Source organism: Pavona decussata, unplaced genomic scaffold (assembly GCF_977016875.1).
Source record: "Pavona decussata unplaced genomic scaffold, jaPavDecu1.1 SCAFFOLD_133, whole genome shotgun sequence".
NCBI classification, from domain to species: Eukaryota; Metazoa; Cnidaria; class Anthozoa; order Scleractinia; family Agariciidae; genus Pavona; species Pavona decussata.
In genome coordinates, this window is record NW_028145546.1 from 3,339,964 (window position 1) to 3,365,826 (window position 25,863).

Genomic DNA, 25,863 nt, shown 5'->3' on the forward strand with positions numbered 1-25,863 from the left:
CATGTGTAGTTTTTTTCTTTTCACTCAACGCGGAGGAATCCTCGTAAGTTGCCTTCTGTCTTGAGTGACATTGATGTGATCTCCGTTGCCTTTATTTCATCTTGAGTTGGTGGGTTTAGAGACACATCTAGCTGTTTTGTGGGTTTCTCACTGTGGAGTTTGCGCACTCTGGACTGTTTGAAGAAGGGAACGGATTTCGTCCACTGCTCGAACGTCAGAGATAGACACAGCTCGTAGGAGCAGTTTAGGAAGCACGAGGGTGCTATGTTCTGTTGAACCAATGTTTATATTGCGAGACTCGTACCCTGAAATGTTTTAGAAAAAAGTGTTAAAAGTTAAAGAACTTAGGCATTTCTCCTCGAAATGCAAAGCCAGATGCTTTCGCTCAACTAGTTCCGCCAACGTGTTTAGGCGCTCCATAACATCTCCCAAAATATCTTGCTAAGTATTAGATTTCTCCTGCCTGTAAAGCACAAAAGGAAAGAAAGGCACCAAACGCAAATGTGCACTTGAAGGTAAAGTCTCAAAAATGTAATTCGCACGCATGTTTAGCAAACAAGCATAAATTTGCGAATACTCAAAAACTGATGTTACCCATCAGTACAATAGCAACTTCGAGAGTATTAATCTAACTTTCGAAGTTCTTTTCTCACCGTGTTCTGTTTTGTCAGCTGCACTCTTGCTGAATCGGAAGAGTTTACAATGTAACACGACAAGCCGCTGCAACTGTGACGAACAACAGTGACTCTCTAACGTCATTTTAGCCTCTGTTTCTCTGGAGGAAAGGTTTCCTTGATTGAGCTGAAGATGAAAAGAAACAGAATTTGAAAATGCCGTCCTTCATACCACTGATACTTTCCTCTACTCACAACAGAAGCGGTAATTTGCAGTTTTGGAGCTGGTACGAACACGAAATTGGTTTTTATTTGCTTAGAACTGCTCAGCGATTCAACTAAAGTAGGTAAGTTCAATTGGTAAATTTGACAACCTTAGCCTTTACACTTACGACTGGGGTGAGGCAGTGTGCGATGTACGCGTCAACACAGGAAACCTCTAAACTGCGGAAAGCGTTTACGAATGTATGGGTTATTGGGTTTTCGGCGATCAAAACAACCAATTTCGATCGTTTTAGTAAGGACGCGGGGCCAAACCGCATCGACATGAATGCATTTTTAGCCTCGCAGGGAACCTTACGTCATAATGGGTGATCATCTAGTTTAAATTAAGGCACTGCGCATGTGTATCTCAACCACATGGCAACTGCCTTAAGCAATCAGTTGACGCTGTACCTGCGGGCGGCCGTTTCCCCCGCGCCAGTGACGCTGGTAAAGCAGCTCTCCAGTGCGCATGGTCAAGTCCTTAAGATGATGCCACTGCTGATCAGACAGTTTCAGTACCGTTGGAACCATGTCATCGTAGACATACAACTGAGCCTCTCCTGTCCCGTCATCCACCACGCACCTAGGTGAGAAATAAGAGATTCGTCTACCTCGAAATGTACTTTAGCATCAAACTAAGCATAGCTCTATGATGTTTCGTCATTATTCCGAGTCGTTCAACGTGTATAAAGTCAGAACAATCCTTCACTCATACCAGTGTCGCCATAGTTATCGGAGTGCTCAATAGCATTTTTGCGGCCAGTGTGTGGTTGCAACTGACTCCTTACTTTCGAGTTCGTTCAATCCATCCTAAGCAAGTCTGTAACGAAACTAGCATTAGCGTTGCAATTTTACCCAGGTTTAAGGTCCTTTGTGAAACTTAAAGCTGTATCAACTTTAGAAGGGTTTTCCTATGTGTTAGGTGAGTCGTTAGGTATATGATTGGTTAAAAAATCTCGCGCCAGTTTCGCCAGTTTTAACCAATCAAAAACACTGTCAAGCGCATTTCCCCACACTTTTCGCGTTGCTATGGTTGACTAGAGTGATTGTTTTGACACTGATTAACCTCAAATGAAACTCATTCGACAAAGATTATAATTCAAAGCGCACGTACCTCGCTTCAGCATTAAATTTATATCCCACTGAACTGAAACAGCCGCCAGTGCATGCATTTCTTGTTACCAGCTTCCCGCATCGCTTACACAGCCACCGCAGACTTGCTTTCTGCACAGCGGTTACACGACAACGCACACGCGAGATGGTGTGGACAAAGTTTCCCTTAGCTTCGCTCCAGATGAGCTCGCTGAGACGTTGATTTGGAAGCTGCTTCGTATTTTCTTCTAACGATGTCGATGCTGCGAGGTTTACTGAAGATCGAGGCTTCAGCGGAACGTCGGTAAAGTTCGTAACTGCTCGGCTTTCCACGACAACTGACGAACAAGCCTCCAAGGTGCAGTACATGTTCTTGGTGCGGGAGAATTTTCTCATAAATCTCCGGAACTGGACAGTGGCACCTACAACAACAACAAAAAAAAACACTAGCTTGGTACATGATATCGACGATCAGCAGTCATTGAACTAATGGATCCAAAAAGATACAGTGGAACCCGGTTAATACGGACACCAAAGGGATATGCAAAAGTGTCCGTATTAAGCGGGCTCTCACAATTAACGTCATAGACACATGTTTTATCGATACAGACTAAACCATACAATAGTCTCGCACTAAAATTAATATTCTCTCAGTGCTTCAAACGCGACAGACAACGTAATAATTTAAAAAAGTCCGTGACTTTGCTCTGTGACTCCTTCAGTTTGTGATTTAACCATGTGGGCTGAACATAAGATAATTTATACGGTGTCCATAAAGTGAGGTTAACTTTGTACGAGAGTGTGTCACAAGAGTTACAGAAAAGAGTCCGTTGTCCGTATCAACCGGGCTAATGTAAGAGAAAATGTACGAGCTTTTCGTCGGGACAAAAGAAACTGTATTAAAGGGGTGTCCGTAAAGCGGGTTCCACTGTAAAAGAACACCATGAAACAATACTCTTTGCGGCAACATATCACCCCTCCCTCCTGAGCGTTCAGCGGGGACTACCTCGGGAGAGTTGCACCGAGAAAGCTGGCTGAGGTATCCTCATTTCCTCTACATCATGTCACAGCACTTACCTGGTAACATTCCGTAAATGTAATTTGTTCTCCTCAAATCCAGATACACAGAGATCGTGTTTGGCGACTGAAGATCTCTAACTCTCAGCTGAATAATCGTATTCCTGAGCAGAGTAAAGCAGAGCTGCAGGCCTTTAATCGATGCTAACTTAACAGGACCAAACTTGGGGACTTCCACGAGTCCATTCGGTAACCGCTGACTGGGTGTGTCCGACTGGCGAAGTTCTCGACTGACGATGATGCCTCGGAAGCTGATTTGAGCGCTGGAGGAACGGCTGAAATGACAAACAAAGCGAAATAAAGTAAGGTATTATTTAACGTCTGTGTCAACTGGGGAAACAAGACAGGTGGTTCAGCAGTCGAAACTTACCCCAAACTGTTTCTCTCCGCCCCGTTTTGTACCAACCTTGTTCCCAGGGTCTCTCCTCTTCAATGAGCGAGAGAGAGATGTGAAGAGGAGAGACTCTGGACACGAGGTTGGTTTTGTACATGGGTGCCGCCCAACCGTTGACTTATCACTGATCACACCAATTTTTACTGAAGGTCCAAGGCAAATCCTTGGGCAGTAAAACCGCCGAGGAACCCGCCGAAATTAATTCCTTTATGAATAGTTTTTGAAACGACATTATCAACAAGGAAACTCTTTCGCAAACCTTGTGACTAGAAAGAAATAAAATTATCTATCTTTCTACCGACTAGAAGGTAGAATTTAGAATTTTTCATGATTTATGCAAAATTCTCTAACCTTCCCCCGACCGGTGCAAACCTGCTAAGAGGGTACTGGGGACCATAACTCTAGCAAACAAGGAGTGGTAACGCTGTACAGCACTCTGCATTCGCCACTTCATAAATATAGAATAAATCCATTCCGTACCTGGTTTGCAAAGAATCGGTCTCACTAAAATCCACTTTCTGGCACGTAGTACCACCAAGAACATTGTCTACAGTACACAATTTATCATTCCTAAGAAAATCTTCTTTCAGCTCATCAATGGCTTGAACAATTTCGGCACTGTTTTCAGTATTCTTTGACAAGGCGGCGATACCACAGCTTTGACACAAGCAAACTCTTTCCAACTGCATGTCAGTGCTAACATTAATCAACGGCTCCAAGTTGCCAACTTTTAGGATCCGGGAACTTGCTTCGTTTGGCACAGTTTCAGTGATGACGTAGAAAGAACCCGGATGAAGAGCCTGGGACCAACACAAAGACCTCTTCACCAGTTTTAACGCGGCGTTTTTTCTTTGAAGCTGAAAATCTAAGAGAAAGTTGCAAGTACTCGAAGGGTAAGAAACAGCTCGCTCCGATGTGGAGCTAACATTTGCTTCAGCCTTTTGAATTTCACTCTTGTGAACTGCAACAATTTTTATCTCTACACCGCAAGGATAGCATAGCTCTTCTTTTACTTTCCGAAGTGCAGGAACTTCGCAGTTCCTCGCCATAAACAAAATTTTGCACATGAATTCATCACTTTTCCCATCGCAAATCTGGTTAAGCTCCTGACCCAAGTAATCCTCCTTACCACAGATTTTGCTTTTCTCTTTCTTGTTTTCAGAATTTGCCTTGTCACGCTTGCTGTCCGCTGCCTTGCACACACCTTTAGGCATCAAGAGTTTTGCATTATCAAAGGAAAATTGAACATATGTACGGGTTGCATCTTCAGCTAAATTCCCTTCAACAATATTACTTGGTTGAAATTTCTCCATGACTATCTCGAACATGTTTATTTGAATCATGGCGTCTACGTGCCATGTCTGCACGTAAGGACAGTTCCTGGACTCCTCGGCCTCTACAGAAGACCTCTTGCAACAGTTTCTCGCGCAGTCGTGGCCTTCGAAGTGCTGGTCAGAGGGTGCTATCATACAGTTGATTTCTCCAGTTTGGTCGCACAAAAGTAACTGGCCTGTTTTTGCAGAACTTCGAACACAACCAACAAGAGTCTGTGGACAAAAACAAGCTTCAGTTGATATCGTATTAGGCTTTCTGATCTTCAGAAAATCCTAGTCTCGTGGCAATTATTCCATTTATAGATACGGTCGATGTCACTCAAATAATTTAGCACAAACTGTTACTATAGGTTAGAAATTTTATTTAATGTCTACTTTGCAATGATATTGGGGGTATTTTGCATGAGGTTTACGTCAACCATGAATGGCACTTATGATCCTACTGTTTTCACGAAATATTTTGAAAAACTCGTGTTTCGTGTTTAATTGCTTTTTCATACACTGACCAAAACAAACAAACAAACAAACAGTAAAAGCACTCGGTCAGTTCATGTGCTATTTCTGCGAATTGTATTGCTCGGAGAGCCCAATTCAAAGCTACAGAAATCTAGCAAAACGAAGCCAAGGACATCGAAGAGGGGGAGGGGGCGAGGGGGGTGTGCGGAGGGCGGGGGACGGTTCTTAAACTACCAAGTTTTCAAAGCAGGTGAAGTAGAGATGCAAATATTCGCTGGATTGGTTTATTGCTTTGTTGATATTTACCAAACTTTGTTTGACCAACCAACCTTGGTAGAAAACGGTTGGTTTTCAACTCACTGGGTTTCTAAACTCGTCCAATTGTTCTAGTTACTTGTTGTCAATATAGAATTTAAGAAGTTCCACGGTTGCCGCTTCAACGCCAGCAAGAGTTCTTTAATTCCTTTCGCGTTCGTCAATAATTTTCGAGTAAAATCACCGGGCTATGTTAATAGGGCCAGATGCTGTTTTATTTCAAAATTCATTGTCAAGTGACTGTCAACTGTAAGCCAATAATAAAAAAACAGAGACAAGAAGGAGAGCGAAGTGAATGTTAATGACAGTTTTCATTTGAAAGCTTGTCATTATACGAGAAAAGCAGCTCAGATCAAAACAAGCTAAACCAACATTTGTTCTTTCGCCTTTTGTGAATTTACGTGAAGTTTACGAGGGAAATTTGCACTTCGAGGCAAAAGGCTGGTTGGCTACGAGGTTTAGGGGAATAAAACAAAAGAAATTAATTATTCATCTCTAAACCTCAATGTAATTTCTGTTGTTTTATCCCCTAAACCTCGTAGCCAAGAACTAATTGTAATACATCGAGATTGGTTTATTGCGGTCGAACGCAATTTTACGCAATTTTAAGTATTGACCGAAAATTCTGAGTTAATTGCGCAACGAGAAAAGAGAGTCGGGCATAGAACTTACGAGAGAAGTTAATGACGCTTATAAAATGAGCATGGAAGATTGATTATACATGCCAAATGGGTTTCAAGAACAGCTTCAGTTGCTAAACCTACCCGGTGAACTTTTGTCAACAATGTAAAAGGAAATAGCATATTTATTTAATAACAAAGAAAATTGGGTTTCCTTTTATTTAAACAGTCTGTGTAAATTCTCGGTACCAGCGCTCTATTTAATTTGCGCGGCCTTTATTAAATTTTCCCAGTTGTAAGAAAGAAAACAAAAGCAAATATGGCGTACTCTGGACACCTCGATTCTGTGCTCACGTTCATCGCAGTTCCATTTTATATTTTTGGACTGATTGGGAATGTCTTAGTTATAAGAATTGTACACAAGACACGAGAAATGCATACCACGACTAATTACCTCCTGGTCAACCTGGCTGTTACCGACATCATAACCATCTTGCTAGGGCCACTGCTCGTGGCGTTGATACTGGAAGGACATCTAAGCAACGAGCTTGGGAAATGCGTGTGTAAACTTATGGTTCTCGTTGAAATTGCCACTGTTGCGTCAGCCTTTAGTTTAACTGTACTAGCGATCGAAAGGTACCACGCATTATTAAAACCTTTCAGAGTGGGATTACGGTTAAACAAAGGTAACATCAAGCAAGCAATCGCCATAATTTGGATATCAAGCGTTTTTATCTGCGCTCCTGATTTCGCATTACGGGGATGGAGCGAATCTAATTCTGCATGTATTGGTCCGTGGACCTTAAATATGAACAGAGCATCGAAAGTTTATACGATTGTAACCTGCATCCTCGCCAGTTACATTCCACTTGTAATACTGTTTTATTGTTATGGTTCTTTAATTAGAGGACTTTATTTTACCAACACTGTTTGTCCAGACACTTCGGGAGAAAGAAACTCGGAAAAATTATGGTAACGGCCGGCTTTTTCATTTCTAACGCGCCACTTGTAGTATTTAACAACGTTATGGCATCCAAAGACAAGGAAGACATAAATTGGAAATTGGACGCTCAAATTAATTTAGCGCTTCATTTTGTGTTTGTCTGCAGTCTGTGTTTGAACCCTATTTTATACGCTTTCCGAAGTACAAGCTTCAAAGAAGGGTTTAAACGCATTATATTCTGTCGCGAGCCGACATTATACAATACGGACTCTCGGATGGAAGAAATATAAACAAATTGATGCAGTTGCGATTATGTTGAACCATTTGTTACGTTTTTTTTTTGAATCCCCTGAATTAACCTTAAAAAGAATTAATTAATTAATTAAAATTATGTCTCAATTGTTTTGTTGACTGATTTTTCTGTTTCATTCTCTAAACCTCAGGTTAAACGAGATTTTATGACTCGCTTGCTTCTTTTGGTGCACCTTAAAGGAGAACGGAAAACTATAAGTCCAATTTTTTTTTATCACCGAAATTCGCAGAAATAGCATTGAATTTTAAGAAACAAAAATAAGAAGTAATGTTTTGTTAGCGAAACTGCTAAAAACTGGGATAATTCTTACCCATTCTGCGATATTGAACGTCCGCCATTTTGTGCACATTTTCTTCCGGTTACTTCCAAAAAAGAAATGCCAGTCGCCATGTTGTGAAGTCACTGCGCTCATGCGATTCTTTGGTCAAATAGAACATCTCTTGTACTGTGTGACGTCTTCAAGTGAGCGCAGTGACGTAATGCTAAGTATGGCGGTCAAAATGGCGGACGTCCAATTGAGAAAACAGCGTGGAACTTTTCGTTATCATTATAAGGTTAAAAGGTAGGTAAACCCTAAAATATTGGGATATTTGATTAATGTGCATATTGTGCTTCATGTTAAGAAAGGTAAAGAAAGTTCCATTTTCAGCTTCCGTTCTTCTTTAACAAGTTTTAATTTATCACCCTTTTTCCAACATTCCAGACAGTTTAATTAGGATCGCGAACTGAGGTTCAACTGTTTAACTATCACAACAACTGGTAGGCTTGCTCCTAGCTTTCCCGTGTAACTGTGTTTGTTTTGTTGTGTTGTTGCTGTTTGTATGATTAACCAGTGATCAAGACGGTTTTTTGATCTAAGGATTTTACGAGTGGAAAGCTTGAGCGCGTGAAATTCGTGAATACGTAAATATGGTGGAGAATCACTATGGGAAAAACTGAAAAAAAAAGCGACTTCTTTCAGGTCTTTCACTAACAGCAAATCAGTTTTAGTAAAGGTTTTGTACAATGAGAGTGGCTTCACTTTTTTCGCACTGAATACCGTATACGGCGGACACGCCCGCCAAACCCTCTGTAGTCAATCACAGGACCTAAAAGCGCTTTTCTCCGAGAGAATCAAAATGAACGACTTGGAGCATTTTTAAAGAAATAATATAGTAAGAGTGGATACTGATACATGGATTTTTAAGCGAAAATCACCTCAAATGAAATGTTTGCAACGCATCGCCTGCGCAAACAAAACTCGCAGACGTAGCACCGGTTTTTTCAACCAAGGCAAGTTCTACAGAGCTGAAGAAAACCGTGAATGAAACTTTATACCTACCACTGGACCACTGAAACACTCCTGATTTAGAATCTTGTATATCCAGTCACCCTTCTCCTGTGTCGAAGTTGTTGTGCGACTCGAGAGCCCGTTCAGCCAGGGTTTATCCGTGCTCGTCTGATCCAGCACATCAAGTAATTCCTTTATGGTGGGAAGCCAGGGGAATGTCAATTCACTCGCTTGATTTGGATGGCATTTGTGAGGAACCTCGAAGAATTCATCGTAAATGTTTCTCGATGGAACTGTGCGTGGAGACGAGTGGCTTGTTATATGGAACAACAACTGCTCCAAGACACTTGTTCTTTTCCCGTCACTGCATTCCTTCCTGACAATGAATATTGTTTTGTAAAATTTTAATAAACAATTTTTACATGAACCTGAGTAAGTGATAACTTAATTTTAGAACGTCCAAAAGGGGTTATACGCACGACTTTAGGTGCCCGCTCGTTTCATGCCTCTGCACCTGCGCTGTGGAACAGCTTGCCTGCGCACATCCACACGATTGATTCGCTAGCACTATTTAAGAAATCTCTTAAGACTTCTCTTTTTAAGCTAGCGTTTTAGTTTCGCATTATGATCCTATTGGTGTTTTGTATTTGATTTATTTACTTTTTATTCATTAATCCATTTATTCATTATTTATTTTTTATTATTATTATTTATTTTAGTACTGTTATTGTAATTATCTATTGCAAATTTCATTTTTATTGTAATATCTATTGTTAATATTAGTTTTCTTGGATTGTAAATCGCCTTTGATCATTCTAGTGCTAAAGGGCGCTATATAAGTGAATTAATTATTATTTTAAAATTATCATTCACTTCCCAACTGTACATGTACCTGTCTTGCCTGGTGGAATAGGCGACCAGCTGTCTTGTCCTATTTGAAAACACAAAAAAGTTAACGATCAACAAACATTGTTGAATATTGCTGAAATTTCGATGCCTAATTTACGATGAAGGCTACGAAAACTTTGGAAAGTTGCATTGATTATCAAATGTTACCTATAAAGAGGTGAAAATTTCTCAAGAACTTTGTCGCACATTTCCAGCAAGTCCACGTAATTGGCAAGAGGTAGATTCTGTCCTAGCAGAGCCAAGGGACTTTCGCAAGGGCTGAAAGGCTAAAAACAAACAAACATGAAGGGCATTACACTGGGAACTGTTCTTCTGCCAGCGTAATCGCTTATGGCTGTCTGCTAACATGATTTGACGCCCCTACCTTCCATGGCGAGGCCAAAGGAGAAAATTTGATGACACGCACGGTACTTTGTGTGCAACAACACAATCCAAGAACTTTCTGAAAGGATAAAAAAGAAAAAAGATCACCGTTCACTCCAATTTAGGAATTGTGTGTAGGTGTAACAGATTAATAACCCGAGAATTCTTTGACTAATAACCAACAGTTGAAGCACTAACCTTTCCTTTTTTACCCAAGTGAACATTGTGTACAGTCACGTGAGCACCAACACGCAGCCCACGGCCGAGGTTAGCAGAGGGCTGGTGACTAATGTACAGCCTGCCGAGGGAGGTAATAATGTAGGTAGGATTTTATTCAGTAATGCAAACGCTTCCTTGATTTTCAAATAATTAACAATTACTTTCTAAAGGGTAACAATTGATTACCCTAGACCTCCACCTTGCATATACGCTGTTGAACAGTCCACATTGCATAACACCCCCGTACCTAGCCAAAGGCCACGTTAGCTAAACACAGGCAATATTCCGAAAATTGAGCACGATAACTGCAAATATCGTGCAAGTACTCTTATTTCTCCTTTCTTCTCGCCCCCCCCCCCCCCCCACCCCCAAGAGATAAGACTTTAGTTACCTTATTTTGCTGTCCAGTTCAAAAACTCCAGCTTCAGGTTTGATGCATTTTGTGATGACACCCTGCCAGAAATAAACAACGCTTTTCAGAAAATTTGATTTCTGCTGTACAGGAAAAGGTCAGAAATAATTGTGTGTAAAGCACGAATCCAAACACTCACTGTATAAGACATGCTGGTAGGTAGCTTTGGTTTTAATGCCGCTGTAGCATTTCCACCGCATGTTTCCCCAGCAGTCACACTTCTTGGTGTTCTATCAAAACTATCATTGTTGTTTCCATGGTCCACGTTATTTTGCTGATTTGCTGTTCTTGGGCGTTTAGATTCTGTCTGAAACAGTGTAATTAAATGTTGTTATGTTTTATAAATCTATTGCTCGCTGTATATGAACTCCATTGTCACTGACTGACTGACTGACTGACTGACTGACTGATTGCCTGACTGACTGACTGACTGACTGACTGACTGACTGAATGACTGACTGACTGACTGACTGACTGACTGACTGAATGACTGACTGAATGACTGACTGACTGACTGACTGACTGACTGACTGACTGACTGACTGACTGACTGACTGACTGAGTGAATGAGTGAATGACTGGCTGACTGGCTGACTGGCTGACTGACTGACTGACTGACTGGCTGACTGGCTGACTGACTGACTGATGGACCAAAGGATGGATAGGTTACAATGAGAGACCAAGAGATAGTCAGAGAGAAGGATAAATGGGTGGATTGACAATACATGATGGATGGATAGATGGTACTGACTGACTGACTGACTGACTGACTGATCGAACAAACAAACAAGACTGTCTGGCTAACTGCATTTAATAATAATTTTTTGCAACACAGATACCGCAAAGGCAAGTTTGCACTGACGCAACAAGTAAGACAAAAGTAACACTACCTTGTCCTCTTCACACGGCCTTTTTTCACTTCTTCTTATTCCTGGGTGGTATTTCAGGACATCTGAATGGCGAGTTGTGGCAAGGATTCTTCGTTCATTCATTGTTCCCTTAAAAGGATAAAAAATAGTGGCCAAAACATGTTAAAACAACTGTAACATGATTTATCGTCAGTTGTTTCTTTATTAACACCTGCTTCTTGTTTGTCTAAAAAAACATTTTGGCTGCAACGGCAATTCCACACACTCAGGTAATTATGCATCAATTATTGCAAAGTTTCATGAATTTTGTTTCCACATTGAAACTGCAATACCATTGATGTTCAACACAGTTGCATTAATACATGTACCCACCTTCAAGAAGAAACAAGAATAAGAAATAACAAAATTATCTGAAGAGTTGGAAGAAAACCAGGTATGCATGTACAGTGTACATGTAGCACAGATTCCATACCTTGTTCATCGTTGTTTCTCTCAGCTTTTTGAAGACATATGTCTCATCAATTTGCAGGAAATTGTTCCAGAACATAAACTGCTCACCCTGACAAGAAATTTAAATACACTGTAAACTTCTTTCAAGCTGTTTGCCTTCAGGAAGCAACATCATGTGAAATCACAATGCAAATACAGCGCAAGGACAAGAAATGCCAGTAATGATAACAATTATGATTTAGAGACTTGCATCTGGAGGTTAAGAGCCATATATGGCATAATTACAAAATTAAGTCGGTTACCCCAAAGAAATAATGAATTCGAAGACAAATAAAAAATCTCAGAGGCAGATCAAGAATTTTTGATAGAGGTTGTTGTCAGCTGGCATGAGCTTTGCGGGAGCCTGCTACAGATTTAAAATGCAGATCTCCCAGCAAAAAGCCACAACACCCCATTTATATTATGGACAGAAAAAGACTGACAGTGAAAACTCCTACCTGAACTACTATGGATGTTGTAAGATTTGTCTCAGGACAAGAAAGTTTCACCAAAAAGAATGGCCTCCCAACACTCATGCTTTGGAGAGAAAAAAAGAAAAGGAAAATTTAACTTCTGGCCTTAGTAAATGCTTCAGTCTAACTCACAGCACCTACCTTACTACTACTGTAGATTTTACATCAATGCAGATGAGGGTCACTGTCAGTTCACCTGTAATGTAATCTGGCATGCAAATCCTCCAGTGAAGTGTCATGCAGCTGTACATTGTAAAGCCTATCAGTATGCAACACTGGATTACTTTAAACACTCATTGCTGCAGCAATTGGCAATAATCACCAGGTACAGCTGTACTGTGCCTACTATGACCGTGAAGGTGACTTCCGCCAGCCAAAGAGCAATAAGTGATGAAAGTCACTGAATCCACAACTAAATTCTCAATTTCATGAAAACCAGCATAAAAAAATCCCTTAATTGTGTTGCTGATAATTCTTACTTACCTGTGTACTGGACTCAGTGCAAAAATGTTTCCACATATGTTTAAGTTGACAGTTGAGCTGTATACAAAAAGAAAATAATAATCTTATTTGAAACTACAGTAATGTGGACATTTAAATGACATCAATTAATGCAAGTACTGCTACAAATTATACTCTCAGTTTTGTGTCAATCCTCCTTATTATAAACTAAGAGTAAAAAATAAAACAAAGTCTGTGAGGGTACTATTCTGTCAAACAGACTGAATAACCCTTGGCAAGAAACTTGTCAGATGTACAATGTACATGTAGTTGTTTTAACTAGTTTGTGTTGCTGCAGCTACAGTGTAAAGCTGCTGCCTTCTTATTTGAAACTAGAGTAATGTGGACATTTAAATGACACCAATGTATACAAGTAAAAAAGAATAAATTATTGTTACTGCTACAAGTTATAAACATGCACTCTCAGTTTTATGTCAATCCTCCCAAAAATGTTCTTCCCGTTGACTAAAATTTCTAAGATTTTAAAAAAGCTTAGCAGTTTCCAGTTGAAAAGCTATGTACAGTGTGGTCCCTTTAGGCATTCATACATTCAATAGCTAATGTGTTAAACCTGGCCAAAGATGTCAAAGTAAAAATAATACAAATTCAGCTTGTCTCTCCTTTCCAAATACCTCATGTATATAACAATATTAGTTCTGAAATTTTGACTGGATTATATACATATACATGTATATCTTACAGTGTAATTATTTTCTTGCCTGTTGAAATACACCAAGAACATACACATAGTGGTGATACCTTCTATCGTGCTGGAGCTCTTGGATGGTTAAGAACTCAAGCAGTTTATCCTCATTATGCACAGCTGCTGTTGCACGCAGAATTGGTGCACATTCACCAATGATCTCAAGGTATCCAGCATGTCCATCGCTCAGATCTGATAACCTGCCTAAAGTGCAGAAATCATACACTTGAATATTCTGTAAAATTACAAGCACTGCCTTTTGCCATGTTATTGAAGGGCTTGGTAAAAACTGAATGCATGTGATTATTAATTTTTTTGGTCCTGGATTAGAAGGGCGAAAGTAATGGCTAGTTAATGGGTCAAAATTTCTTCAAACTTGCTTTAGTCTAGCATACAGTCTGTACAGGCTTGTCCCCATGTAAAAGCACAAATTTCAAGAATTTGTCCATGACTTTTGCACAAAACTCAAGAAACTACATGTATGAGAAAAGATAATTAATTAATCTGGTGCTTGTATCTTTTCATTTCTCAATTTTGCTGGCCATTCAGAGACAAAAAACATTGCCAAATTAACACTACTTTAAATAAAGTATATTGAACTCCAAGACCACAAACTCGAGGAAAGGCGTTAACCCAGCAGATAAAATTATTATAAAATTAGTGCAATTAATGCACATGAACACACAGATTGAGTCTAATTAATTATTATAAGTAATTATTGTAGAGAGAGAGACATCTTGAAGGAATCGAATCTCTGTCCTTAGATAAGAGTAAATTATTTATTTAATGTAATGAAATTAATCAAAATCACTTACCCATAACTTTAGACTTGATAGCCAGATTTGAAGATGAATAAAAACATGACGGAACATAATTCCACACAGGAATCAAAACCAGCTTGTCCAGGTAATGTTTAATAGGTTTTGTGACCTACAAAAAGGCATTAAAAAACAATTAAAATTATATAAAAAAGGCATTATCAAAGACAAGGTATATTTTCTGCTCGTAGAAATGCTGTAAAGAATAGTTTATTGATTACCCAAACTAGATGGATTAAGGATGTTCACACAAAAATCTTCCAACATTGATTTTTTTCATAAAACTTTTACTATAGCTACATATAGGTAATGAGTTACATGTGCTTAGTCAGAAATGCCCAAAAACTAAATAAGCATAACTAAAGATAGTCCTTAAATGACCATATTTCCAAATCCTGAGAACCGCAAGCCATAAGCAATTGCTTATAATTAGTGCGAACATCCTTAACTACCATCATGGATTTGTTATCTTGAAAAAACTCCGGGTTTGACCTTTCTCAAGTGAAATCCACTGCAGCTTATACAACTTATAATTTTCTGAAGTTTGAATTTCAACTGAGAGAGAAAAACTAATAATTAATCATTGATACAAAATGCTGGAAAGATTGCCTTTAACAATAACAACTATATGCACATGTATTATTAGCAAATCCTATGAATTTGAGTATCATATCTTGCATAGATGGAGAGGGACAGATAACCAAATAAGCATGCAGAGTGTAACCTTGTCAGTACATGCATGTATACTCCTGGGGTTTTTAAGGCCTGGATTGAATCTTAAAAATGTGCTGAATTACACTTGCCTTCTCCCATCACAAGCTTTGCACTGATGATGAGACCCTGCATCAGGTTCAAGAACAGGTAAATAAAAGAAGCAAGAGAGAATGTTATGAGGTGCACAGTTGGATATTTACCTCGCACACAATAGCAGCAACGTTGTCCTCCACATACAGGGTCCCCGTGACAGTACTGGTCTTTATCGACTTGGGATGAAGAGTTAAATAACCAAGAAGGATATAAGGCACCTTGGCAACAGGGTTGTAATCTGAAAAAATGTCAGGGATGCATAGCAGCTAGTAATAATATCAACATTAATAAAAACATGATCATTGAATAATACAATTTCAGAGTTTTGATTGGCTCAGCAGCCATGGGATATCAGTTGTTATACCATTTCAAAAAAAATGGCACAATCAGGTTGAATGGTTTCCAGTTCTGACTGGCTGGCTACATTATTTTCTTCTTTCTTATTGGCTCAGAGCAGCTGAATTCTCCATTTTAGCCTGCAGAATACACCGCAATGCCCAGTGAATTATTATTATTATTATAATGCATAAGGTTGCACGTCTGCTAAAGAGTGTTTGCTATTTTATTTTTTAGCATTTATCCCAGGGTTCAGCCTCTTGGCATTTGAGGTCATTTACAGCTGTAAAGCATTTTTTCAATATTTAATGTCATTATTCAAACAATTTTTAACCACTTAAAAAGAAATGTGCAATGATCATCCTGAAAGGACCCTGAAAGTCCCTAAAACATGGATGGTTCAGTCAAAAGTATCTGTCTAAGTGTGAAGGTTTTAAGTTTTATCAGGAGCTGGTTTGAAACCCAGCTTGATTCCCCACACTTTCCAGACAAAAGATCATTCAATATACAAACAGAACAAGATAATTCCTCGCAAAACGAGGTTAATAAATTGGTCGGGCTAAGCGGAGCTAAGCCACGCAAATTCGAGCGAAAAATATATTGATATATGTATATCGTTGAAGATGTCCACGGTGTTGCCTAGCAACAGTGAAAAACAAAGTATGAATGACGTCAGACAAATAAAGAGAGGGTTGCTAGGCAGCAATAGGTTGGGAGACACACTGGCATCAGCAGTTTGCTGGAGCAAAATTTGCACACACCGGAAAAGTTTGCTTTCATTGCCGGATCAAATTTCAACTGCATTGTTCATCAATATTCACTGGATAGAAATATCTCTGCAGAATCTTTTGCCTTTCTTCCAGAAAACTTTTTTGGGAAAGATTGCATTGAAGAAATTACATGTTTTTGGCCACTGTAAAATAATTTTATGTCGAACACGACAGCGCTGCACGCCCATTGTACATTTCGTCGTGTCAGAAATAAATTTCAACCACAAACTAGCCTGTGGAACTACGAAAAGACCATGCTCATCAAAATAGTTGCTATGTTCAGTAACCTTTTAATCTCCTCATTTGATGCTACAATACGAGTAAAGAGGGCTTTTCACCCAGCCCTAGCTTCCCGAGGTTTTGTGAGTCATGCATTTATAGTACCACTGTTAATTGTTCAAGCAAACAATTGAAATGTGCTACTGTTGAAAGAGGCCTTAATGATTAAACATCATACACCCTATCTGAACTTGGGACTGAAGGTGTCAAGGGACTTACAATTTTATACCCTAGTCCATGTTTAACAAATCCGTAGTCCTCGTTTTTATACCCCAGTCCGTTGTCCGTAGTCCGCAGTCCATGTTTTATACTAACCGGATGGGCCGCCTGTGCATTCCCGCCTTGAACTACATTCTATTTTTAATTCTTGCATTTACAATACTGATCTCTCTGGGATTGATTTACCTGAAACGCTCTCCTCGTGTGATGCACTGCAAACAAGAGAACCTCCAAACACATCCTGGTCTTGTCTCAACACTGTATCAAGTGACACGACTTGCTGGCTGACAGGAAGCCAGTGGGATGAGTCCACCATTTCATCGTCTTCATTTCGCATCCGTTTGATTTGCTGTAATGCTGAGCAGCAAACTTCAACGAACTCGGCATCACTTTCATTTTGACGAACGCACTTTTCCACGTCGTAATAAAAAGATCTCAGCCACTCTTTTTCCTGGAAAATTCAAAAATTGCTTTCACTGTCAGTCCACCATTGAACTTGCTGCGTTCGACTTCCATATTTTATACGATACTTACCTCTCGCACGAGCCCAATACAGTGTTCATTCTTGCACTGGTTTAAAAACACTTCCATTTATCAGATGTTATAACCTAAAACTCTTTGCGATCAGCTCAAGGAACAGACAAAGAGCAGAGGCGCGCAGCAACAGCCGAGCGCCATTTCGTCGGATCGTACCCAGGGATTCGGCGCTAACGCGTCACGCAATCAAAGAACGAAAAAAGAGTCGCACTCCCCCCTCCCTCCGTACAAAACCCGTTGAGGTTCATGTCATGGGTTCGACCGTTATCAGCTAATCAAACTAATCAGACTTTGATTCCGGATTACAGGTTCCTTCTTCCTTCGCCTACGCCCAAACGAACCAGGCGCCCAAGACAGGGGCTAAACTCCACCAACATGACAGTTCTGTCAAAAATAAATCACCATATAGGACGCTTCAGATGTTGCTGATCCTAACCTAGCAAATGACCTACAGCTCGTCACGTGTCTCCTGAGTAGTACAATGATTAGAGCATCCAACTAGAGTATGGAAGGCCAAGGGGGAGGGGGGGGGGAGGTCACATGTTTTTTCTATTTTCCCGTGCCAGTGAAATGTTGAAGCACATCTTTTTCATTTCATGAGCGAGCTTTAAATCTTTATATATATTATATCGGTATACAAAGCCCCAAAGGGCGTGGTTTTTTTTGCCTCTTTGGTCTTTGCTGGAGAGTGGACAATCGCCATCCGAAATAGGGTGTGATTTGTTTCCAGTAGTTGGTATAGAAAGTATTATTTCTGTGATCAGAAAAAAGATGAAGAACTGGTGATCGACAATCAGTTTTCTCTTGCCAAAGATGTCTAGAAATTTCTCATTGCGAATGAACTCATGATCATAATTACATAAATTAAATTGAATCCTTCAATTCAAAGAGAATATTTTATTTGGGTTCGATAAGAAAGAATAAACACATTGTTATCAAGGACTAATTGCATTGTTGTGTGCATGAAACTAATGTTAACAGTGCAAGGATAAAAGTATTGATAATTATAATGGATTGGTTTATATAGCTTAGGCCGGAATACGTTTGCAGGGTTTATGCCACTTTTTAAAGCGACTAGAACTATTTTATTACTTGAAAAATTTCAAAACTCCCTTTTAGGGTAATTGTATTATGGGCTAAATAAAACTAACACACAAACACGACCCCGATATGATTAAGCTTGTTTTTGTTGAGATAAAGGGCTAAATTCACGGAAAGTCTTCCCTGGCAAGAAACAAACCTTACGTATCTTAAAGCCGGTTATATAATAAAGTTATAATAAACTATGGTTAAATTCCAAAACCAGATTATAGAATATAATACAACACTCTCAGAACAAAGAATGCTTGTTCTGTAGTCTTCAGGCAAGGTGCTACTAGATTCTTTTATTTTAAGTTTAATGTAGTCAGTTGTGGTCTGTAAGCCGAGGCCTTCTCCTTCTTTCCTCTTCAAACTCCTTTCTGTGACGAATACAGTAAACAGGAGAGATTTGTGTGCCGGTGTAGTCTCCTCTTTAATCGATGTCTTCCTGATAAGGAACGTCGGCTGTTTTTGCAAATTGCGATTTTAATTCAGAAAAACGCGTTGGTTTTCCCATAAGCTTGTCCCCTCTGTAGTATGAAGTTTTTCGACATTTGTAGACGATAAAAGCAATAACAAGGACAATTAGAAGGACAACAGGAATAATAATTCCTATCAGAGCTCCTTTGCTGAGTCCGCCAGACCCGCTCGCACTTGGTCCAGGAGGTCCTAGACGAATAAAGAGAAAAAAAATGCACTCATGGAGCAAATTTGGTTACATTTATCAAGTTGGGCAGTGGATTTCTCACATAATTATCGATCAAGAACTGAACAGATTTAAAGTTAAGATGAATTGGTTTCCTCACTGAGTCTTGTCCAAAATCTTTAATGAACTCGATTTCTCTGCAAACAATGATGGAAGCCACATGCCTTCTCATGTGGGAACGAAGAAGACTGAGTTAAGTAAGTTTGAGTTTTTCTTCCAAGCAGACTGAGAGTGTAATTATAGGTTCACCCGTGAAAGGATATCTCCATTCTCAACGGTCAGTTAGCTGTCAGTTAACATATCCTGCCAAAATGTCCGCGTGATTATAACTAACGGCCATTATCAACTATCTCTTAAAAGCACCTCTCTAAAAACCGACATGACGTATTAGTTGACCTACAAGTCGGCCATTTGGTGCTTTTCTGGGTTGCATTTATTCATCACTGAAGAAAAGGCATTAACCTAAAGGCGTTTGGGGATAAAATGTTTTTCAGTACAGGCATATAGTCAAAACAATTTTAATACTGTCGTACTCCGCGGACATTTGCACTTCACAGTCAAATCTATTTTTTGGCTCATTGGTGCTTTACTAACGATGCTCAGATCAGAAACGCTACTGTAATTACTTGCAGATTTCCCCGAGTATCTCGCCTGTTTTTCTTTAAATTTGCATTGTTCTTAGCTTGTTTTAGAAGTTTAAGCTCTTCTTCCCACTCATTTTAGGACGCGAGAACGCGCGGAATAGTCTGAACGCGAGTCTATTTCGACTATCTTATTGGCATTCTTGATGCGCGCGCCTTTTTCAGCTGACGTTCCCGTTCAGTTGCTAAATTAGTGTATTGATTTAGGTTGCACGGCTTCCCACGTTCGCACAATCTAGGCGTCTGTGGCCTTTTTAGATATCAGTTAGATCTATCTCACACACTTATAAAACTGTACATACCTCCTGTTCCCGACTGGCCATCCACATTAAACACCACTGATCGCTTATCTTTCCCGAGATTATTGCTGTATACACATTCGTACGTTCCCGCGTCCTCAACCGAGGCCGAAATAATCCGAAGCTCTCCAGAAAGTTTATCGATTTTTATCCTGTCCGTCTCTTGGACAGTCTCTCCATTTTTCTTCCAGGTAAGACTTGGTTTGGGATCACCATATCCCACACAGTAAAAGGACACATTGGCTCCGGACAGAACGTATTGATCCACTGGGGGAATATCTATTATCGGCGGTCCTAAAGAAAGGAACAAAAATGTATTGCATGCATCACCAATGTTTACTAATTTCAAGCTAAATGAAAAAGAAATACGATAGAACACACACCTTCCGGCGCTAGCCTGCGAATGCAGCGGACTTTCGCGATCTACGGGCGTTCGTGCGAGAGAGTCTGTAACACCCTTGGAAGTTTACAACTGAATGTTTTGGCAATGTGGCAGAATTATAATTATGAAACCAGCCACGTTTTATCGATTGTTATAAAATATTTAAGAAAGTACGTCTCGGGTTTGCCGAACTGTCTCCCAGCCCCCTCGTGATTAGATGAGGCATGTAAACACGGAAAAAGTCCTCTATTGCTAAAATATTATAATAGTAGTAAATTGGGTTTTCAGAGCAATAAATAAACATGGCGTTCAACTTGAAACTTACTCGCGGTCGGGAGAGATGAGAGGTGGCTGGACACTAATTCACAGGCTAAAATCTTGAGCGTACGAAACAAAATGTTACGATGGTGCTCTTTTCAAAAAAGCTCAGTTTTGAAATTGCGTAAACTGTGTTGGATTTGAGTCGGCTGATAGTGGTACTAGTTATAAAAACTTTCTTTTTCTTTTCAATCAAACAGATGACAAACTTGTTTGTGGTTTGTCACGTAGTTTCATGCAACTGTTGAAGACTTCTTGCCTTGAGATTTTGTTCGATGTTTTCTACTGTATATTGGATCAAATAAGCCGATTTCAACTGCTGTTGATTGTATGAAGTTGATTTCAAGCTACACTAATGTTCATAACATTGATCTCAATCAGAATTAGGGCGTGTTCTTTTGGGACTATTCCGGAAATAGGAATACTCGGAATAGACGGTATTTGTGTTCTTTTGGGAGCTATTCCGTTTTCGGAAAGAACGGAATATCATTCTATTCATTCTGCTCCCGATAGCAAAATGAACAGAATGGAAGGAATACGGTTTACTCGTAATACACAGAATACGCGTACTTTTGGCAAATTTGTGGCGGGAAATCCTACGCGGCCGCTCGCACGCAGGCATAGTAGTTCTCAGGTCACCTCTGCCATGGGTATTCCGTTTCCAGATTTTAGCAGCGTGCTTTTCGAAATTGAAATCTGATTCGGTGTATTCTCTTATTTCTAAACCGGAATAAGAATAACTAGAATAGCCCCAAAAGAATGTACCCTCAGTAACATCTAGGTAAATTAACTTAATTTAATAACAGTATTGTTAAACAGCTTGAAATGTGTACATGGCTTTATTGCTTTACTTCTTTGATTGGTGGACTTATGGAAAAATCAGTCTTCTGCATGAAAATTAGGGTCCACTTTGGAACTTTCGATACAATTCCAATCTCGCCAGGAATGGCATAAGGATGTATAAATTGTTACCTGTTATCAGCAAGAGAATGACCTTGGCTTGAACACTGCCTCTATTCCATGCCACACAGAAGTACTTTCCCATGTCTGATCTGTCAACCTGTTGTATCCTCAGCTCCTTCCTAGTGACCACGTGACGGCTGTCATTAGTCACCAGCTCACCATCTTTCTTCCACGCCAGTTTGGGGACTGGAAATGCTTTGACGACACAGGGCAATTTAATACCTTGTCCCTTGACAGCTTTTTGCGTCTGCTGTGGAAAGTTTGTGTATTGAATAGTCACTGCAAAGAACAGAAGAGAAAAGAAGCCGTAAGTTTTCATCATTTGATCGAATCGTTTTTAATAAAGAAGAAAAATACGGTGTGACTCAAACAGCAGAAAAACAGTAAACATCACATCTAAATAATATATCATGTTAGACCGTTGCGAGAATTACAAATTTTGTATTCCTGATGATTTTTCGTAACACCCCTGCGGAAACTGTAGAATTTACAAAGTTTGAGATTGTTCGTTACCACGCTGTCATTGTGAATCAGTTTGCGATTTTTGTGATTTTTAAACTATTTATCCCAGTTGGCTAACAGGGATGCCTGTTCCCGAAATTGGCTTTATCTTCTACTTTTAATTTGATTTTTTTGAGTATCAAAGCTTCTCATCGACTTCAATTTCATTTTAAAACCTTCACGCCAGCCCTAGGAGAGAGTATCAACGTAAGGTGTTTATCTCGAGCCACATCCACTGAACGAGATTCGTGTACCTTGTAGGGGAAGGGGGAAAGAGGAGGTTCATGCATTCAAAATTTCCAATGAGCACTCCCAGCCTGTCATTTTTATGGTAGTTCCCCCGTGCTGTAATCCCTCGCATCACAAGTTACTTACATCCCACGGATAGTGTAGCATAAGCTATTGCTCCACCCAACTCATTCACAGCCTCGCACTCATAATCACCAGCGTCTTCAAACTTCACGTTGTTAATTTGCAAAGTATAGTTCTCGTTAATGAAGTTAAATTTGCCGTTGCTGCTGTCCAGTACCCGGCCGTTGCGTCGCCAGGTTATATTGGATGACGGAAAACTGGACACTAGACAAGCCAGGATTGCCGTGCTGCCCTGGGCAACGTCTGCTGATTTGACTCCAGGGATCTGGGGCGAGACTAGTATTAAAACAAAACAAAGAAAAGTAAAGAGGGTTTTTTTTTTGTTACTGATACAGTCATATTTTCTTTGATTTATAAGTCGCTTTGCATCTAAACCTCCCCAAAACATTTGGTGAAAATGGTAAAGGTGAACGATATCGGGAGAGAGGAACGAGGAGGACCACAGGAGACCTAACGCCAAGGGAAAAGGCCTGAATGTTGACTACCTCTTTAAATACAATGCACATAGAAATACAAATACAATACAATCCTAAAGTGACCACTCCTGCTTTGAACAAGCTGTTTTATGTTTTGCTGCCTGTATGTGTTTGATTGTGTACCTGGTTTTTAACCTAAATGTATTGATAAATTAATTAATCTACACCTAAAATCCTGATTTAAAGTTGTAATTTGTTGAGGAGTCTGTAGCTCGTACAAACCCAATGGTTTCCCTATAGGCATCCTCACCATATGTTTCTCTCTGTTTTGTTATTCATTTATCTTTTATATACTTTTATCTTGTAATGATGGATAAAAAAAATGGCAAAAAATAAACTGAAACTGAAATAACTGTTTAGAAACCCCTAAAGGGCTCTAGAGGCTCAGAGATATTCACACTCGTACCAGAGAGTTTGAGAAGTGCTAAATAGTTAACGCTAATCAATATGATTTGAGCATTGCAGTGACTAAAGTAGGAGAAATACGCTGATTCAATTTTAGTCTGTTCTCCGTTTTCTTTGTCTTCTGCAACCAAATGAGAATACAACCAAACTGAATCGTGACTTGAAACGTTTTCTGTCGCTAAGTATTGGCAGCGGCTACATTCCTTTTTTTTTTTTTCCTATCTCGTTCAGACTTGCTAATGTAGCAATCACTATACTTGGAGGCACTAACCTTTTACAACAACTATCGTGCCACTGCTCTCAATAGAGCCTGCGCTGTTTACTAACGCGCATGTGTAGTTGCCACTATCTTCGGCAACAGCAGAGCGTACAATCAATGTCCCGGATGAAGAGGTGATTCTTTTGGATTTGATATCTTCAGCGGAGAGTGGTTGTCCGTCTTTTTTCCAGTCCCACACGGATGGGTATACCACAGGACGCCTGGAAGAGCACTCCAGGTTGAACGCGTTTTGGAATTGAACTATGATATTGTTGGCAGGACTTTTGTCAAACACAGGCGGAGAAGAGGCAACGACTACGAAATAAAAAAGTGAGAAACAAGCAAACTTTGCAATAATGCAGTTTAAAAAGTGAAAATATTTGATGGAATCTCAGCACAAAGACCGGCCATTCTTTCTTGAGCAGAACCAAATTCGCGATTATTCAGTTAATATATTGGTTTCTTAGGGTTGTCGTCTGGTGTCATGATTTGCGTCTAAGAAGATTACGCAAACAACAATAGTGTGCAATATACCGTGATATAAGTTATAATCATCCTCTAAGAGGCAAACTTAAAAATAAGAGACAGACCTGACGTTTCAGGGGCTAAGATAAGACAAATAGTGATATTGAGGTGAGCCCATGAATTTCCAACTGCGTATTAGCTCTAGGAAGGAGTAAGGAAGCCACTCGAGGTAATCTACGACTTCCGGGTACGATCAGCCGTTGCTTTACGACTGACCTACGAGACCAGAGGCAGCAAGTCGTGGATGATAAAGTTGGTATTTCGAGACAATGAGATTGTAAAGGGTGCAATGAATGTTGTGCCTCGCAGCACGTTAAGAAAGTCTGGTTCTTCCATCGGAGCGCACCACGCTCTTTTTTCGCTACATTATTCTCCAGTTGCTGGAAGCCGCAGCCCGCCAGGATCATATTTTAAAATTACAAAGGAGGTTAATCCAGAAGGATTGGCATTGATTTTTAGAGTCCGTAGCATACCTCTGCATATTCTTCCGTCTCCCGAGAATCCGTCTGGGCACTGCATACACACAGATTCCTCCTTTCCGTTCTGGTTATAAAGGTCCAAGTCGACACACGTGACCTTAGCGTTACTGTCGCACAACTAAAAAGAGCAAAGGAGATGATGAGCCTAACGAATGATGTCACATCCGGTTCAAGGCTAAGGAGGACTGGGGACGATCGGGGTTAGGAGATTTCCGACAATTTTTCTAGCTAGCATAAACTGGCAAACAATATGCTTTGAACCTCATCATGAAAGCGAGGCCAAGTCCAAAGTTTTTATTATGAAAATTAGTTTTCATTCATATGCAAACAAAAACTAATTTTCATATGAAAAGCTCTGCATTTAGCCTCGCTTTCATAATGAGGTTTACAGCAACTCAGAAATGACGTATTATTCAGTGCTAATGCGTTTTATCGCCTCAGTGCAATGGATAGTCATATCAACTCAGGAATAACAGGTTGTTACAGTGATCTTATGTGAAAATATGGCTGATTCACTCAGTATGGATATTCCTTGCAGTCTGCGTTTTCTGTGGTGAATATATCAATATAGTTACCTGAGTGTCAGCGCATGATCCATTATTGACTTCTCTACAAAAGTTGTTACTAAGATCCTTAACAGTTGAGTTGTCACACACTATTCCAGCATCTTCATTGTGGTACGGATCGCAGTTCCCTTGTCCCCACCCAGCGTGGAGACAATGGGTCAGTGAAGACTCGAATCCAATGCAGTTAACATTGTCCATCCAAATTATCCCACTTCCTGATAACGAAATAGCAAAAATAAAACGGAGTAAGCCTGTGTCAATGACTGGAAAAATACATCTATCAATAAAACCAAAATTTAATGTGTCAGTCAATTCTGAGCACTATAAATTCTGTAAGTTAAGTGCACCAGGGGACATCGAAAATATCTCGCGCGTTTGACCCCACCTCTTAAAGTGGTTCTTTATCAGTTTAACAGACTAAAATTCTCAGTCTGATGTAAACGACACTCCAACAGGTTCACCGTTCACCGCTTTTCCTGCCTTCAAAGTTTGTTC

At 39.9% G+C, this 25,863-nt stretch overlaps 2 protein-coding genes across 4 annotated transcripts in view; both read right to left on the minus strand.

The window, feature by feature from the left end:
- Positions 1 to 4: 4 nt before the first annotated feature.
- Positions 5 to 17,537, minus strand: LOC146468277 (CST complex subunit CTC1-like). The gene is made up of 22 exons (XM_085124736.1): positions 17,394 to 17,537; positions 17,046 to 17,310; positions 15,363 to 15,493; positions 14,446 to 14,560; positions 13,687 to 13,834; positions 12,910 to 12,966; positions 12,412 to 12,490; positions 11,937 to 12,023; positions 11,486 to 11,593; positions 10,735 to 10,902; positions 10,575 to 10,636; positions 10,163 to 10,262; positions 9,966 to 10,043; positions 9,749 to 9,867; positions 9,585 to 9,623; positions 8,744 to 9,068; positions 3,922 to 4,988; positions 3,048 to 3,322; positions 1,993 to 2,392; positions 1,290 to 1,461; positions 654 to 801; positions 5 to 305 (listed from the first exon to the last, which is right to left on the minus strand). Exons 1-22 carry the CDS (start codon positions 17,448 to 17,450, stop codon positions 148 to 150), a joined length of 4,158 nt encoding a protein of 1,385 aa, XP_084980862.1. The 5' UTR covers positions 17,451 to 17,537; the 3' UTR covers positions 5 to 147.
- A 741-nt stretch (positions 17,538 to 18,278) lies between these two features.
- LOC146468278 (scavenger receptor cysteine-rich domain-containing protein DMBT1-like) overlaps positions 18,279 to 25,863 on the minus strand; it is a 28,064-nt gene continuing 20,479 nt past the window's right edge. For all 3 annotated transcript variants that reach the window (XM_085124946.1, XM_085124947.1, XM_085124948.1), the window contains 7 exons: positions 25,378 to 25,583; positions 24,797 to 24,920; positions 23,811 to 24,113; positions 22,662 to 22,934; positions 21,795 to 22,064; positions 20,126 to 20,416; positions 18,279 to 19,145 (listed from right to left, as the gene is read on the minus strand). In XM_085124946.1, the coding sequence (XP_084981072.1) occupies positions 18,910 to 19,145; positions 20,126 to 20,416; positions 21,795 to 22,064; positions 22,662 to 22,934; positions 23,811 to 24,113; positions 24,797 to 24,920; positions 25,378 to 25,583 (1,703 nt within the window). In that variant the 3' untranslated portion in view covers positions 18,279 to 18,909. The remainder of the gene's footprint in view (positions 19,146 to 20,125; positions 20,417 to 21,794; positions 22,065 to 22,661; positions 22,935 to 23,810; positions 24,114 to 24,796; positions 24,921 to 25,377; positions 25,584 to 25,863) is intronic.

Coding starts and splice junctions, on each gene's coding strand:
- LOC146468277 (XM_085124736.1), bottom strand. CDS start 17,450: ATGGAAGTGTTTTTAAACCAGTGCAAGAATGAACACTGTATTGGGCTC. Junction 17,311..17,393: donor GTATTGGGCTCGTGCGAGAG/GTAAGTATCGTA, acceptor TGAATTTTCCAG/GAAAAAGAGTGGCTGAGATC. Junction 9,624..9,748: donor AAATTTTCACCTCTTTATAG/GTAACATTTGAT, acceptor GTTTTCAAATAG/GACAAGACAGCTGGTCGCCT.